The sequence below is a fragment of the Myxocyprinus asiaticus genome, chromosome 6, assembly GCF_019703515.2.
Source record: "Myxocyprinus asiaticus isolate MX2 ecotype Aquarium Trade chromosome 6, UBuf_Myxa_2, whole genome shotgun sequence".
In the NCBI taxonomy this organism is placed as follows: domain Eukaryota; kingdom Metazoa; phylum Chordata; class Actinopteri; order Cypriniformes; family Catostomidae; genus Myxocyprinus; species Myxocyprinus asiaticus.
This window is the reverse complement of record NC_059349.1, coordinates 18,656,530-18,673,538: the sequence shown is the minus strand read 5'-3', so window position 1 is coordinate 18,673,538 and position 17,009 is coordinate 18,656,530. Positions and strand designations below refer to the sequence as shown.

Below are 17,009 nucleotides of genomic sequence, written 5' to 3'. Positions count from 1 at the left end.
TAAACATCTCTCCTTCAGGGACAACTTCAAAAGCCTTCTTGCAGACAGGCTTGATCAATTTCCTGAGGAATCAACCAACTGGTCTAATCTGAGTACAATTATTCTCAGTGCAGCTTCTGAAGTCCTTGGTTTCTCAAAGAAACATCACCAGGACTGGTTTGACAATAACTGCCCCATCATCCACACACTTCTAAAAACAAAACACCAAGGTTATAAAGCTCTTTTATAAAATCCGGAATCACGCACCCTGAAAGCTGCATTTGCTGAGGCAAGAGCTGTTACTCAGCAGGCTCTCCGGGAAATGGAGGACAACTGGTGGATGAACAAAGAAAGGGAAATACAAGGCCTAGCGGATTGCAATAATATGCAGGGTTTTTATGACACAATCAAAAACTTGTGTGGTCCCAAAAAACATGCAATTACACCAGTTCACTCTGCGGATGGGAAATCCCTCATTAAAGATCGTCATCAGATCCTAGATCGATGGGCAGAGCATTTTAAGTGACTTCTGAACCACTACAACCCGGTTGACTTTCAGTCTACCAACAAACTCCCAGATCTTCCACAAATCCACCATCTTGACGACCCACCACAATTCTCTGAAGTCTTTCAAGCCAAAGTTCTGGAGTTGATGGGATTCCTGCAGAAATCCTAAAGAATGGGGGCTACCTGCTCACTTGTCGTCTATATCTTCTGATCACAAATATCTGGCAGTCAGAGGTATTCCCTCAAGAGTGGAAGGACTCCAGTATTGTGATCATTTACAAACAGAAGGGGGACAGAACAGTTTGTGGAAACAGTCGGGGAATCTCTCTACTCTCTGATGCGGGAAAGGTGCTGGCAAAGGTCATGCTCAACAGACTAGTAACCCACATTTCTGAACACACTCTCCCAGAATTGCAGTGTGGTTTTAGGAAAGGCAGGAGCACCATTGACATGATCTTTGTCATAAAGCAGCTACAGGAGAAGAGCAGAGAACATCGTAAAGATCTTTACATAGCCTTTATTGACCTCTCAAAGGCATTTGATAATGTAAACCATGAGATGCTCTGGAAACATCTTTCAAAACTTGGAGTACCACCCAAGTTTCTTTCCATCCTCCGTCAACTACATGATGGAATGCAAGCCAGAGTTATCACTGGAGGCCTCCAATCAGAGCCTTTCAGTGTTGTGGTAGGGTCAAGCAAGGCTGTGTACTGGCTCCCATCTTGTTCAACCTGTGCTCTCAGCCATCACACACCTATTCCATCATGCACTTGGACACACAGATGGTGTTCATATACTGGTGCATCTCAATAAATTAGAATGTCGTGGAAATGTTCATTTATTTCAGTAATTCAACTCAAATTGTGAAACTCGTGTATTAAATAAATTCAATGCACACAGACTGAAGTAGTTTAAGTCTTTGGTTCTTTTAATTGTGATAATTTTAGCTCACATTTAACAAAAACCCACCAATTCACTATCTCAAAAAATTAGAATACATCATAAGACCAATAAAAAAAAAACATTTTTAGTGAATTGTTGGCCTTCTGGAAAGTATGTTCATTTACTGTATATGTACTCAATACTTGGTAGGGGCTCCTTTTGCTTTAATTACTGCCTCAATTCGGCGTGGCATGGAGGTGATCACTTTGTGGCACTGCTGAGGTGGTATGGAAGCCCAGATTTCTTTGACAGTGGCCTTCAGCTCATCTGCATTTTTTGGTCTCTTGTTTCTCATTTTCCTCTTGACAATACCCATAGATTCTCTATGGGGTTCAGGTCTGGTGAGTTTACTGGCCAGTCAAGCACACCAACACCATGGTCATTTAACCAACTTTTGGTGCTTTTGGCAGTGTGGGCAGGTGCCAAATCCTGCTGGAAAATGAAATCAGCATCTTTAAAAAGCTGGTCAGCAGAAGGAAGCATGAAGTGCTCCAAAATTTCTTGGTAAACGGGTGCAGTGACTTTGGTTTTCAAAAAACACAATGGACCTACACCAGCAGATGACATTGCACCCCAAATCATCACAGACTGTGGAAACTTAACACTGGACTTCAAGAAGCTTGGGCTATGAGCTTCTCCACCCTTCCTCCAGACTCTAGGACCTTGGTTTCCAAATGAAATACAAAACTTGCTCTCATCTGAAAAGAGGACTTTGGAACACTGGGCAACAGTCCAGTTCTTCTTCTCCTTAGCCCAGGTAAGACGCCTTTGACGTTGTCTGTGGTTCAGGAGTGGCTTAACAAGAGGAATACGACAACTGTAGCCAAATTCCTTGACATGTCTGTGTGTGGTGGCTCTTGATGCCTTGACCCCAGCCTCAGTCCATTCCTTGTGAAGTTCACCCAAATTCTTGAATCGATTTTGCTTGACAATCATAAGGCTGCGGTTCTCTCTTTTTCTTCCACACTTTTTCCTTCCACTCAACTTTCATTTAACATGCTTGGATACAGCACTCTGTGAACAGCCAGCTTCTTTGGCAATGAATGTTTGTGGCTTACCCTCCTTGTGAAGGGTGTCAGTGATTGTCTTCTGGACAACTGTCAGATCAGCAGTCTTCCCCATGATTGTGTAGCCTAGTGAACCAAACTGAGAGACCATTTTGAAGGCTCAGGAAAACTTTGCAGGTGTTTTGAGTTGATTAGCTGATTGGCATGTCACCATATTCTAATTTTTTGAGATAGTGAATTGGTGGGTTTTTGTTAAATGTGAGCTAAAATCATCACAATTAAAAGAACCAAAGACTTAAACTACTTCAGTCTGTGTGCATTGAATTTATTTAATACACGAGTTTCACAATTTGAGTTGAATTACTGAAATAAATGAACTTTTCCACGACATTCTAATTTATTGAGATGCACCTGTACATTACCGCCTAGAACCGCTTTAATATTCAACGGTTTCAGGGCCACAATAAATCTCTTACATGTCAGATACATGAGTTGCAATATGCAGATGACTGTGCAGTCATAGCCTATACCCCTTAATCCATGCAGCATGCCCTCAATACAATCTCCAGCATCTACCAGTCCTTTGGTCTCGAAGTCAATATTCAGAAAACAGAAATTATTGCATCATTCTCAGTATAGCCAGCCATATTTCCTAGCTTCCACATCATTGGTGTTCCTCTGAAAGTGGTGGACAGATTCACCTATCTTGGCTCCACATTCTCCTCAGATTGCTCCCTTTCCCATGAAATAAACTGCCACATTAACAAAGCCTCCAGAGCCTTTGGTCTCCTACATGTGAGGGTATTTGAGAACAAAAATCTGAGAATAGCCACCAAGGTTTCTGTTTATAATGCGGTATGTGTTTCCACTCTCCTCTATGGGGAAGAGACATGGACACCATACAGACGGCATATTGTGCTCTTGGAGGCCTTCCATGTATGATGTCTTAAAAAAATCCTTCTGTCTTGGGAGGATCGGACACTGCATAACAGAGATACTGGCCAACACTAACACACTATGTATGGAAGCAATGCTGGCCAACGTAATCTTCGCTGGCTTGGGCATGTCATCCACATGCCGGAACACCGGTTACCACGGCAAGTCCTGTCTGGACAAATCCCTAAAGCAAAACGTGCTGTTGGTGGGCAGAAGAGTCGTTTTAAGGACTGCAGCAAAAACATCCTGAAATGCTGTGGCATTGATCCCACTCATGTTGAGACCCTGGCTCAAGACAGGTCTGTCTGGCATGCTTCTTGTGCCGGTGGGACTGAAGAATTGCATCAAGCTGTACAACAGCAGAGGAATGAAAGATGTGCTCAACGCCACAGATGGGCTGCTGGCACTGCCCTAACATCCGGCTTCTCCTGCCCCACCTGCAACAGAGTGCGTGATTCTCGAATCAGCCTCCACAGCCACATGAAGTGGCATCAGCATCAACCCAGTTGATGCCCTCCTCTGAAACCTACCCATTCCCTGAAGCAAGCATCATCATCGGATACGATGGACAGCTAAGCACATAATATAAATGATATCCCATTAAAACTAAAATCCCACTCTTCTGTCGCCCCAGTATTTGCTGAGGGCTGTACTGCAGTAAAATCGGCAGGGACAAATTCAATGAATTCATTGGACTACTGAGTGGAAACAATGAAAGCAGTGACATGTGAATATACAGCATGAACAAGCATTGTGCAGAACTACCTCATTACCTTATCTATATGCAACGTATGCATGGTGGAGCATTGGCCATGTATTAGTACGAAAAGAGGGAGAGAATATGTGAGTGGGTGTTTTTGGATTGATAAATGTTCCACTTGAAATAAACACATGTGAAATCATATATGAATGAGGGCCCACACTGCACACTGTGTCTCTACATATACACTATGAGAAGCATCTTTCTGCCTCTCTATTTGAGGGTGTTCTCATATATTAATTAAAGATAGATGCATTTGAAGTACAGAGAGAATTGTGGTTACCGCTGTGCTGTAAAGTAGGTCACAGGAAAAAGCGTGATAAATAATGGAGGATCACTCCTTACTAGAGCTTGCACCAAACTCCCACACAAGCCAGCAGTTAAAACTACAAACCAGCAGCCTTGAGCATGAATAACACAATACCTATGTGCTGAAATTAGCACATCTCTTTGTTTGCTTTGCATGCCTACAGCAAATATTGACCACTTGGTGACCAATTTGTTTATCTTGCATTGGCTATTCAAGCTTTGTATTAAGCATAAGTGGTCAAGCTTAATTTGATAGGGGGATACTTCACCCAAAAATGAAAATTCTTTCATCATTTGGTCACCCTCATGCCATCCCAGATATGTATGACTTTTTTTCTTCTGCTGAACACAAATAAAGATTAAAAATAATATTTCAGCTCTGTTGGTCCTTTCAATGCAAGTGAATTGTGGCCAGAAATCTGAAGGTCCGAAAAGCAGCATAAAAGTAATCCATAAGACTACAGTGGTTAAATCCAGGGTTGGGGGGTTCTTTTAAAATGTATTCCACTACAGATTACAGAATACCTGCTGAAAAATCTAATTTGTAATGCATTCCGTTAGATTACTCAGGGTCAGTAACGTAATCTAAATACTTTGGATTACTTCTTCTGCACTGGTAGATTTTTTTTTTGTTTTTGTTTTTTTGTTTAAACTTGTTTTGACTATAAATAAGTTAATAACAAGTAAATACATCTGCCAGTACAGTAAGACACATATTAAAAATCCATTCTCTGAAAAAAAAAAAAACTAAACATCTAATGCAGTGTTGCTTCTAAAACAAAGTATTTAAGTATTTTCATATATTTTTACAGGAAAACAATAGAAAATTTGTCATCAAGAATAAGGTTTTTGCAGTACATCACTGCCCTATGCTTAGTGGGTTGCACTGTGGCCTCACAGCAAGAAGGTCCCTGGTTCGAGTCCAGCTCTCCCAGGACCTTTCTGTGTGGAGTTTGCATGTTCTCCCCATGTTCACATAGGTTTCCCCGGGTGCTCCGGTTTCCCCCACAGTCCAAAAAACATGCAGGTTAAATGAATTGAAAATTCTAATGTATGTCTGTGTGTCTAATGTAATGTGTGTGTAATGTGTGTATGTCTGTGTGTCTTAGCCCTGTGATGGACTGGCCACCTGTCCAGGGTGTTTCCCTGCCTTCAGCCAGAAACAGATAGGCTCCAGCACTACCTGCAACCCTACATAGGACAAGCAGCTAAAGAAGATGGATGGATGGATCATTGCCCTAATATCATATGTCTTACTATATATATACACTATATTGCCAAAAGTATTCGCTCATCTGCCTTTAGACACATATGAACTTAAGTTACATCCCATTCTTAATCCATAGGGTTTAATATGACGTCGGCCCACCCTTTGCAGCTATAACAGCTTCAACTCTTCTGTGAAGGCTTTCCACAAGGTTTAGGAGTGTGTTTATGGGAATTTTTGACCATTCTTCCAGAAGCGCATTTGTGAGGTCAGACACTGATGTTGGACGAGAAGGCCTGGCTCACAGTCTTCGCTCTAATTCATCCCAAAGGTGCTCTATCGGGTTGAGGTCAGGACTCTGTGCAGGCCAGTCAAGTTCTTCCACTCCAAACTCGCTCATCCATGTCTTTATGGACCTTGCTTTGTGCACTGGTGCGCAGTCATGTTGGAACAGGAAGGGGCCATCCCCAAACTGTTCCCACAAAGTAGGGAGCATGGAATTGTCCAAAATCTCTTGGTATTCTGAAGCATTCAGAGTTCCTTTCACTGGAACTAAGGGGCCAAGCCCAGCTCCTGAAAAACAACCCCACACCATAATCCCCCCTCCACCAAACTTCACAGTTGGCACAATGCAGTCAGACAAGTACCGTTCTCCTGGCAACCGCCAAACCCAGACTCGTCCATCAGATTGCCAGATGGAGAAGCGTGATTCGTCACTCCAGAGAACGTGTCTCCACTGCTCTAGAGTCCAGTGGCGGCGTGCTTTACACCACTGCATCCGACGCTTTGCATTGCACTTGATGATGTATGGCTTGGATGCAGCTGCTCAGCCATGGAAACCCATTCCATGAAGCTCTCGACACACTGTTCTTGAGCTAATCTGAAGGCCACATGAATTTTGGAGGTCTGTAGCGAATGACTCTGCAGAAAGTTGGCGACCTCTGCGCACTATGCGCCTCAGCATCCGCTGACCCCACTCTGTCATTTTACGTGGCCTACCACTTCGTGGCTGAGTTGCTGTCATTCCCAATCACTTCCACTTTGTTATAATACCACTGACAGTTGACTGTGGAATATTTAGTAGCGAGGAAATTTCATGACTGGACTTGTTGCACAGGTGGCATCCTATCACAGTACCACGCTGGAATTCACTGAGCTCCTGAGAGTGGCCCATTCTTTCACAAATGTTTGTAGAAGCAGTCTGCATGCCTAGGTGCTTCATTTTATATACCTGTGGCCATGGAAGTGATTGGAACACCTGAATTTAATTATTTGGATGGGTGAGCGAATACTTTTGGCAATATAGTGTATATATAAAAAAAAGATCTAACGTGGATTTTCTTGATAGAAAAAATATAATCATGACTGGTGAAAGGTGCATGTAAAAGGACTATAAATAGCATTTTAGCTTAGAATAAAGCTAAATGTTCACATGACAATTTACACAATTTACACTATTTCTGCTGCTCCAAACTTGCTTCAAAACCCAACAGAGTATATCCTGCTACATCTACATCTTCTTCTGATCGCATCATTTATATGGATAAATATTATCCAACTCAATAGACTAAATTCTACATGAAACAAATAACAATAAAATGCAAAGTTATCTCTTCAGTAATCTAAATACTTTTTGAATGTAACTCTATTCTTTTTTTTAATTATTATTATGTTTTTTTTTTATCCCCTTTTCTACCAATTTGAAATGCCCAATTCCCACTACTAAGTAGGTCCTTGTGGGCGTGGTTACTCACCTCAATCCGGGGGGTGGAGGATAAGTCTCAGTTTCCTCCGCTTCTTATCTCATGCGCATCTTATCACGTGGCTCGTTGTGCATGATACCTCATGCGTAGTCTCCGCGATCCACACACAACTTACCACATGCCCCATTGAGAGCGAGAACCACTAATCGCAACCATGAGGAGGTTACCCCATGTGACTCTACCCTCCCTAGCAACCGGGCCGATTTGGTTGCTTAGGAGACCTGACTGGAGTCACTCAGCACACCCTGGATTCGAACTCACGACTCCAGGGGTGGTAGTCAGCATCAATACTCGCTGAGCTACCCAGGCCCCCAAATGTAACTGTATTCTGATCACCAACTATTAAATTGTAACTGTAGTGGAATATAGTTTATCTAATATTTTGTATTTTAAATATGTAAATACGTGTATTCCGTTACTGCCCAAACCTGGTTAAATCCATATCTTAAAAAGCGATAAGTGTGAGTGAGAAACAGATAAATATTTAAGTCCTTTTTTACTATAAATCTCCACTTTCAAATCTTAAAGTCACAAGTGGCACCTGTTTAGTTTCACTTTCACATCTGAAAATGAAATTGGAGATTTATAGTAAAGAAAGGACTTAAATATTGATCTATTTCTCACCCACACGCTTTAAATATAACACACTCAGCTTATGTGTGCTGAGTGTGTTATATTTAAAGCGCTCCAGATTCACTTTAATTTCATTTTTGCGAAATTCCAAATAATTTTGTCAATCAATATTATATTACAGCCATTTCATATTTAAGTTGATAGGGATAAAAAAAAAAATTATAATAATGAAAAGTGGACTGAGACCCTAACAAAGTGAGTTTTTTTTCTTTTTTCTTTGTTTCACGGTTTTATTTATTTATTTGTTTGCTTGTTTTTGGCTGAAGTGATAAAGGTCTGCGTTTGGTTCTTTTTAGGAGGACCCACTTGAGAACGCTTAAAGAGTAGTCTTTTTATAGGCAGTAGAGCATGGGCAAAACGTTACCTAATTTTTTGGTTTATCATATAACAGTTCAAATCTTAATTGCAATTTTTTCTAAATAATCGCAAAATGACTGTCCAAATCGTGCCCTTGTAACAAGTAATTTTTCTTATCGCCTTTGAACTGCTTTGCCAAACATCATCAGCAGGGATGCTATATCCTATTAATTTCACTTGCAATGGATCTTCCGCTGTTGTGCTCAGCCCCGTAATTGCTGCTTGCAGCTAAATTTTTACTTATGATTTTTGTTGACTTATTGTAGGGTCACTTAGTTATTCACAAACCAATTCCATAATTAGTGAATGAGACACACTGGGCCCTATTTTAAGATTGCTAAGTCTTAAACAGTGCTCTGCGATAATTCATTTGCGCAAAGTCATTGGGCATGGTCAACGAGATTTTGAATTTTAACGGTACAAAAATAGTGCCCATTGTTTCTTTAGTGTCCAAACATTTTAAATGGAGATGATTTGGGACTTCAAGTGATTGAAGATATTGTAAATGCTATCTTATGACAAGCATGTCAACTGTCTCGATTTAGAAAAATTATTTAGCAGGCTCTCAGAGCTTTGAAATGTTGCCGATTAATCCAGAGCTGGAGAGGATCAAAGCCCTCCAAAGCAAGTACAAACATCATTAAAGCTGTGAGAAGACAGCCAAGACTTTGCTGAGCCCCTGGAGCAGGGAATCACAACCTCCTCTCCATATTTCTCCAGGGGGCCAAAGATAACGAGCAGGCTCCTAGCAGGGAAACTTCCTGAAGTAATTGCACCCCTAAAGGACTAAAGCATCTCTGCAGTGACAAAAAATGTCCTGCAGCATTGGATGCATCTTCTCAATTAGTGAGGCTTTCACATTATCGCTTATGAAATCGACAGAAATATGTTGATATCATGAGGCTATAGAGTCAGCCAAGCTATTAGAGGGAGTTAAGAACATTAACCTTCACATCCTTCATGGCATAAATCTTTCAAACACATCAGCATGCCTAAATCATAGATGAACAACTATAAGAATTTAAATATGCCATGAGATTACGAATATCGTTGACATAAACCTATATAAGGGAAATTTTCATGCATCATAGACTCTCACAGTGAAATAATCTTTCTAAAACCAATTTCCTCCAACATCATTATAATAACTGAGTAAATGAGCAAAAGGAAACTAACCATGAAAGAAAGTGGTCTGACTGAATAACCTCCACAGAGGACATGTAGAAAGAAATTATATCCTGCTCTAGGTACAAGACAGAGCACCCTGAGTACATTAATGGTGTGGTAAGCCATCTGGAACATAGTGATGAGTTGAAAGGCTTGTATTCAGACCTTGTAGTCTAATTAATGTTATGCCTTCTATCAGCCTCATGGGACAATCTCCCTACATTTTATTGTAAAACTGAATATTAGGATAAGTACACAGTGGGTTCCAAAAGCCCGAGAACACTAGTTAAAATGTGTCTATCTTGCATTTTTCTTACGTCATACAAGTGCTTTATTACAAAAAATTATTATCTATATACCAATTTGAGTGAAAAGTTAAACTGATTAAATAGCATGAATTTCAGAATTTCTTAGTATTTGATATGTCCCCCTTTTTCCAAAATGACATCATGCACTCAAGCTGGCATGGATTCCATATGTTTGTGCAAAACCTGATGATTCATGTTAACAAAGTATATTTGAAAAAAACTGACCAATGAAAATTGCGCAGAATCTAATATTTTCCTTATTCATTTTATGCCAAAACATTTCTTAGTTTACATTTTTTCAGAACCACAAAACTTTTTTTTTCTAGGTTTTGGACTGCACTGTACAGTGTGTCTGCTATAAACTCAGCTTCTGTACTTAGGAACCTGTGAAATAATTTCTATGTGAGTGATTCACTTGGAAGGGAAGAGAGGGGCATATAATGTGTAGGTGTGTGCACTACATTTCTGAGCGCTCGCCTGAAGAAAAAAAAATGTTCCCTATTAAAGAGATGTGTTCACCTTCTGATTTTGTGAAATAGGAAAACCAAAAGGTAAGACTTTTTGGAACCCAAGAGAGAAATTTGATCATTATAGCAGCAGAGTTACATAGCAGGTGCAAGTACAAAACAGTGTTAGAAAAAAGAGACACAGAGAGAGAATCTGACTAACTTCAATATACAACATATTCTGAAATGAAACAAGTCATGCATCCATTACCAACATTGCTTCCATTTTAGGTGGCCATTTAATAAACAACTAATAACTATTAGCACCAGTCACATGATCTAATCACTGGCATTGTTCGGTAAACATTGACTAAACACATTTCAGTGTTTGTGAAACAGTCTGATCTTGGGTTTTATTTCAGTATGTTAATTTCCCCTGATACATGCCTAAAGGGAGAGGATCCATATGGCAGGGGGAGTTTTTGCTCCATTAATTAAAAGTCTGTTTAAGTTGCTTCAAAGCTACGTTCCTTAATGTGCTTCTTGTCTTTGCAATAATGCCAATCTGCACAATATGATGACGAACAACAGCCAGCTGCTTACTGCTTAGTGACATTCTGTTTGGCTTATCTGAATGCTGTGTAAATCTCAGTCATATGTTGTACTTCAAATATAATTTTTAATCCAGTCAATTTAGTCTTTCAAAGAATTACACACATAATGATCTGTTGCTTAATTGAGATGCATTTTTTAATATAGATGGGTGATGCATGACCATTAACATATTGTTTCTCAACACACTCTGCAGTTCTTAATTTATAAACTGTTTATGCATAGTGCATAGCCCATCATTAGGTTATTAATTATGGAATAAAGTTAATTGATTGTAATGTAATTTGTTAGAAATGTCGGATAGAGGCTTGCTACAGTTGAAGATACATTTGGCCCAAAGACCGAGCCTAGGGACCAAATTCAAGCCAACTCATTTCACGGCAGCGGCAATAACAAATAATTATTCCTTTCCTTTTAGATTGTCTTTAACAGGATTAAGAGTTCTGTGACTAACAGTAATATAAGATGTGAAAAGGCTGTAACTCAATCTGACACATTTCCACAAACCTGTCTCAACTGCTGGCTGAGTGGGGGCAAGAACATATGCCTGTCATCCACCATAACTCAGCTGAAGCCTACAGGGAAAACTTGCTGTCACACTTTTAACCCATGCTATACGTATAGATTTTACACTGCAAGAGTTAATACCCAATCATGAAGTTAAAGACTCACTTTGTCTGCAGGAATGCAGAAGTGTTTTCATTTTTTTGTGCTAATGAGGCTGAGCGCATAGAGTACATAAATAAATATTTATGAACGGCAAGAATACAAAATGCAGCATTCTCTCATGTACACGAGTGCACACAGGCATGCAAACCGAGAAAGGAGGCAGGTCTTACTGAGCTGTAGAGGAAGCCCTCGCTGTTCATGCCGATGTAGAAACCTGCTTTGACTCCTTGAATGGCCACCACCCTTAACCCAACAGGGATGAGGTTGAAAAGAGCTGGGGAAATACAAGCAGGAGAAATTATGTAACATGATAGATTTTGGAACTGCTAAACTCAAACACTACTCATCATCAGTGGACTCTTATTATCTAATATAGCGTTTATGATATAAACTAACATAGCATTTATTATGTAAACTACAGAATCTAAATACAATGCTGGACTCAAACACTACTCATCGGTGGACTACTATTAGGGGCCAAACGCCAAAGCTGCAAAGCCCCTGTTGTATCTGTTAGTGTTCTTATTATTATTTTTCCACCGAAAATCTTTGGCAGCCCATAGAACAGTTTTGTTTATCAGAATAAGTCTCATAAATTTTTGTCATAAGCATCTCTAGATGTTACGTGCAAACATCTAGAAAATTCAAAATAGCGGAAAATCCAGTGGGTGAAGCTGAAAATTATTTCATATTTCCTTATGTGGCATGACCCAAGGAATCAGAAGACATTTTTATTTTGTTTCTATGACTTATGGTTCAAAAGTAATAGGCCAAAGCATAAGTGCAACTTTGAACTGTTGGTGGTACTAGAGTGTTTGAGTAAGAGACACCCAAATTGTGTCAGTTAAATTTGAGAGTGGCCTCTATCAGTGTGCCAAATTCAATAACTTTTACTATGTACGTTCCCGTATAACGCTTCAACGAATTTGATTGCGAGCACCCCAAAATGGACCAGAGGCTCTATCTTCGCAACGCTTAAGCATATTGACATGAAACTGGGTATATGTCTTCACAAACATGACCAGAGGGTATCTGCAGTGTTTTGGCACAGTGCCATGTAGTGGTCAGGAGATATGAAAAATTGCTCTTTTTGCTTATAACTTCTGAAGAGTTTGGCCAAATTATGAGGCTGGTCTCTTTCCTTGGGTCATGCTGAGTACAGTGATTCCCAATTTTCCTATGTTTGCCATATTGGGCGTCTGCCATTTTGAATTTTGTCTTAAATTGCTGTAGATTACAAATGCTTTGCTGTATCATTATGAAATTTGGTATGTGTCATTTGGGCCATGTCCTGAAGGAAACTCTAAAAGTTTGGTGACAGCGATAATAAGTGGTCAGAAGATACAAAGAAATGCCTATAAGTTTTGATTAATTTGGTCTATTGTCATGAAACTTGTGTCGTTATCTTCCTTAGGTCATGCTGAGTACATTGATTCCAAATTTGCCATGGTAGGCCATACTTCCTGTCTGCCATTTTTAATTTCATTTAAAACATACTTTTTCTAACTCCTCCTAGAATGTAAGTCCAATTTTCACAAAATTGTAATGTATCATCAGAGACACTTATGACAAAAATTATGAAAATATTTTTGATAGACCAAATCCTTCTTGTTTAGCACATCAACAAATTTATTGGTAAGATGCCAATAGGGATCTGAGGCTGTATCTCTTGAATGCTTTGGTGTATTGACATGAAACTTCATATATGGCATTGTGCCAAAGCATTTACAATACCACATCAATTTGGTGACAGCGCCACCTATTGGTCAAAAGTTATAAGCATTTGTACAACACTATACAGTAAGTAATAAAACAAATGTCATTTTTAACCGCTCTCCTAAAAACTTCACTGGAATAATATATTCAATCAAAACGTATGCCAATGGTGTGCTTTGCCCTGTAACTGCTGCTTGCAGCTATATTTTAACCTCAAACACTACTCATCATCAGTGGACTCTATTATCTAACCTCACATTTATGATGTAATTAAACTACAGAATCTGAAAACAAAGTTGGATTCAAACACCATTCATCAGTGAACTCTATTAACTAATCTCAAATTTATCATGTAAACTAGATAATCTTAAAACAACTTAAGACTCAAACACTACTCATCAGTGGACTCTGTTATCTAACCTCGCATTTATGATATAAACTACAAAATCTAAAAACAATGCTGGACTCAAACACCACTCATCGGTGGACTATTATTTAACCTTGCATTTATTATATCAACTACATAATCTAAAAACAATGTAGGACTCAAACAGTACTCATCATCAGTGGACTCCATTATCTAAACTCGCATTTATGATGTAAACTACAGAATCTAAAAACAAGGTTGGACTCAAACACCATTCATCGGTGAACTCTATTATCTAATCTCGAATTTATCATATAAACTAGATCATCTTAAAACAATTTAGTACTCAAATACTACTCATCATCAGTGGACTCTATTATGTAATCTAACATTTATGATGTAAACTACGGAATCTAAAATCAATGTTGGACTCAAACACCACTCATCGGTGGACTATTATTTAACCTTGCATTTATTATATAAACTACATAATCTAAAAACAAAGTTGGACTCAAACACTACTCATCATCTTCTAATATCTAACCTCGCATTGATGATGTAAACTACAGAATCTAAAAACAAGGTTGGACTCAAACAGCACTCATCGGTGAATTCTATTATCTAATCTCAAATTTATCATGTAAACTACATAATCTTAAAACAACTTAAGACTCAAACACTACTCATCAGTGGACTCTGTTATCTAACCTCGCATTTATGATATAAACTACAAAATCTAAAAACAATGCTGGACTCAAACACCACTCATCGGTGGACTATTATTTAACCTTGCATTTATTATATCAACTACATAATCTAAAAACAATGTAGGACTCAAACAGTACTCATCATCAGTGGACTCCATTATCTAAACTCGCATTTATGATGTAAACTACAGAATCTAAAAACAAGGCTGGACTCAAACACTACTCATCGGTGGACTGTATCATCTAACCTAGCGTTTATGATGTAAACTACAAAATCTAAAAACAATGTTGGACTCAAACACTACTCATCAGTCTGTTGGACTCAAACAATAAAAAGTAGAATGTATTGCTGTGCTCAAACAAACTTGAATTACTTTAGATGCGTGCAGACAAAACAATGTAACAAAAATGTTGCTGGAAGTTTACTAGACCTAAGTCTAATTTTCATTCATTGTGCAGACAGCAACTTAAACAATACTTCACAGTAGACTCGCTAACCTACAGTAAAATGTATGATATAAACTACAGACACTTAAAACTATGTTTGTTGGGTTGTTAGGAAATGGCAGTTTGTTGGAAGGAAATATGTTTTTTTACAAGAGTTTCAAGCAATGTTGTGAGCCACAGTGTGCTGATGCTCTGTATGCTCTGATGCTTCGTAGCATGGAAAGGTGCCAGCATGCACTTGTCCACTGAGCTGATTCAATCTCACTCGATAAAGATCAGTGCCTGCAGTTCTGTGGTGTAAATTTGCCTGAAAGGCTGCGGATGCCACAGTTGGGGGGAAGAGTTGCAGGCTGCACATGACTGTTTATAATGCTCTATTTTTTCTCTATTTAATTTTGAAATAGTCCATTTCTATTAGTTTTGAAGCTACTGTATATCTATATGCTAGTGTACTCCAAAATATTTTTTTTAAAAGTTAACCTTATACAGTATACACATTTATTTCTCTTTGTGTAAACAGACCAAAAATGTAGAAGACTCATCTTGCACTACACAGATTTTTGTCCAATCAAATGCTCTTTAGAATGAGTCCCTCACCTTTATACCACCGGCAACCAATAAGCAAGTAGCAAATCATGGTTCATGGCTGTGACATAACTAAAGGTTGTTGGTTATTTAAAAAAGGGGGTCTTTAAAACTGTTGAATGTGTTCCAACTTTTAATTTATAATCATAGTCCACCTCTGGGAATACATCTTATTAGTCAGACTCAAAAGTCTCAGATCTACTGAGTTATATAACAGTCCCTTTAAAGCAAGCTCACACTCCGGCCAACTATTACCAGTCAATTGCTACCTACTGGAAAAGGGAGAGAGTGAAATCCCCAAAACCGTTTGTCAAGATTACCTTAAAATAATAGATTTCAATTCAAGAATAATGGTATCATAGATTGTGTTTCTTTAGCTCAAATCACACAAAATTGTATTTTTTAGACTGGTCTAGCTAATGCACATTCTAGAGTTAACAAACTGGCTATTGACTCTTTTAACTAAAAAACTGAACTTCCATTCCTAGAGCCGTCATATTGAGCATTGCAATGCCTCTTTTAAAAAGGCAAATTGCTCTTTTAACTGCAAGGCAAACTACAGTCTGCATATTTAGAGTTACAATTTCTCCCATTCATCTACATACTGTAGGAGTAGTCTCTTCCCTTTCTATTGTCTCTGTTTAGAATATATATCTCTATTTATGCCCAACACAGCACACTAACCATCTCTCCTGGTGCCTACAAAGATTTAAAAGCCTCTTAATGTGCTGATATAGGTTGTTGTAGTAAACCACACAAGTGTTTTAGGAAAGGAATGGCAGGCTCAAGACAGTAGGAATGGGAAATGTAATCTATATGGACACAAATCCCCAAGTAAGGCACCATGAAAAGAAGCATGAGTCTACACAAAGCGACAGGGAGCCCTCTGTGCTGGCACCACAGAGGCAATCACTGCTGTCCAGGTATTTCATCAACTTGTCTAAGCGGAGACCCGGCCAGACAGTGTCATATTTGCTGCATTCTGACAAACCTTTTTAAGTTATGATTAATGACTGCAAACCCAGACAGTCCAGTTACTCTGGCAGATTAATCAACTGTAAAAATTTACAAATAACCGGGAGGGGATTGAATGTGCATGGTTATTTGCTACTAATTTTGAGTGCGTCTGTTTTTCAAAATGGTTTCTTAAATGCTGCCATCTGATGACAAATGATTTGAATCATTTTGATGAATGAGAACAGGAATACACCATACCACATCATCAGATTAGTATCTTATTTACTGCTGAAGCAGACAGTTTCTAATCATATGTGATCTACTGTGCCTCACCAAAACATGAATCATCATCTGCCATATTCAAACTTAAATGCTAAAATTTGTGTAGTGTTGGAGTCTAATATGTTAATTGTTTCTTATTGTAATGTTGACCATCTCCTATTTGAGAAGGTGTCTTTGTCACATAGTTTTTAACTCTAACTTGATTTAAGTTACAGTAAATTACCTAACATAGTTTAAGTCTTTCTTGAGTGTTTCATCACCAGCTGAGCAACTGCCATTGAGATGAACGGGAAAGCTAATGGATAGCTTTCTCCGGGTATTATAGACCTCTTGGTACCACCTTGTT

General features: G+C 38.8%; 1 protein-coding gene across 3 annotated transcripts in view; it reads right to left on the bottom strand.

Annotated features, from left to right (window-relative positions):
* LOC127442812 (fibroblast growth factor 12-like) overlaps positions 1–17,009 on the bottom strand; it is a 48,548-nt gene that overhangs the window by 9,238 nt on the left and 22,301 nt on the right. For all 3 annotated transcript variants that reach the window (XM_051701022.1, XM_051701020.1, XM_051701021.1), the window contains one exon: positions 11,773–11,876. In XM_051701022.1, coding sequence (XP_051556982.1) covers positions 11,773–11,876 — 104 coding nt within the window. The remainder of the gene's footprint in view (positions 1–11,772; positions 11,877–17,009) is intronic.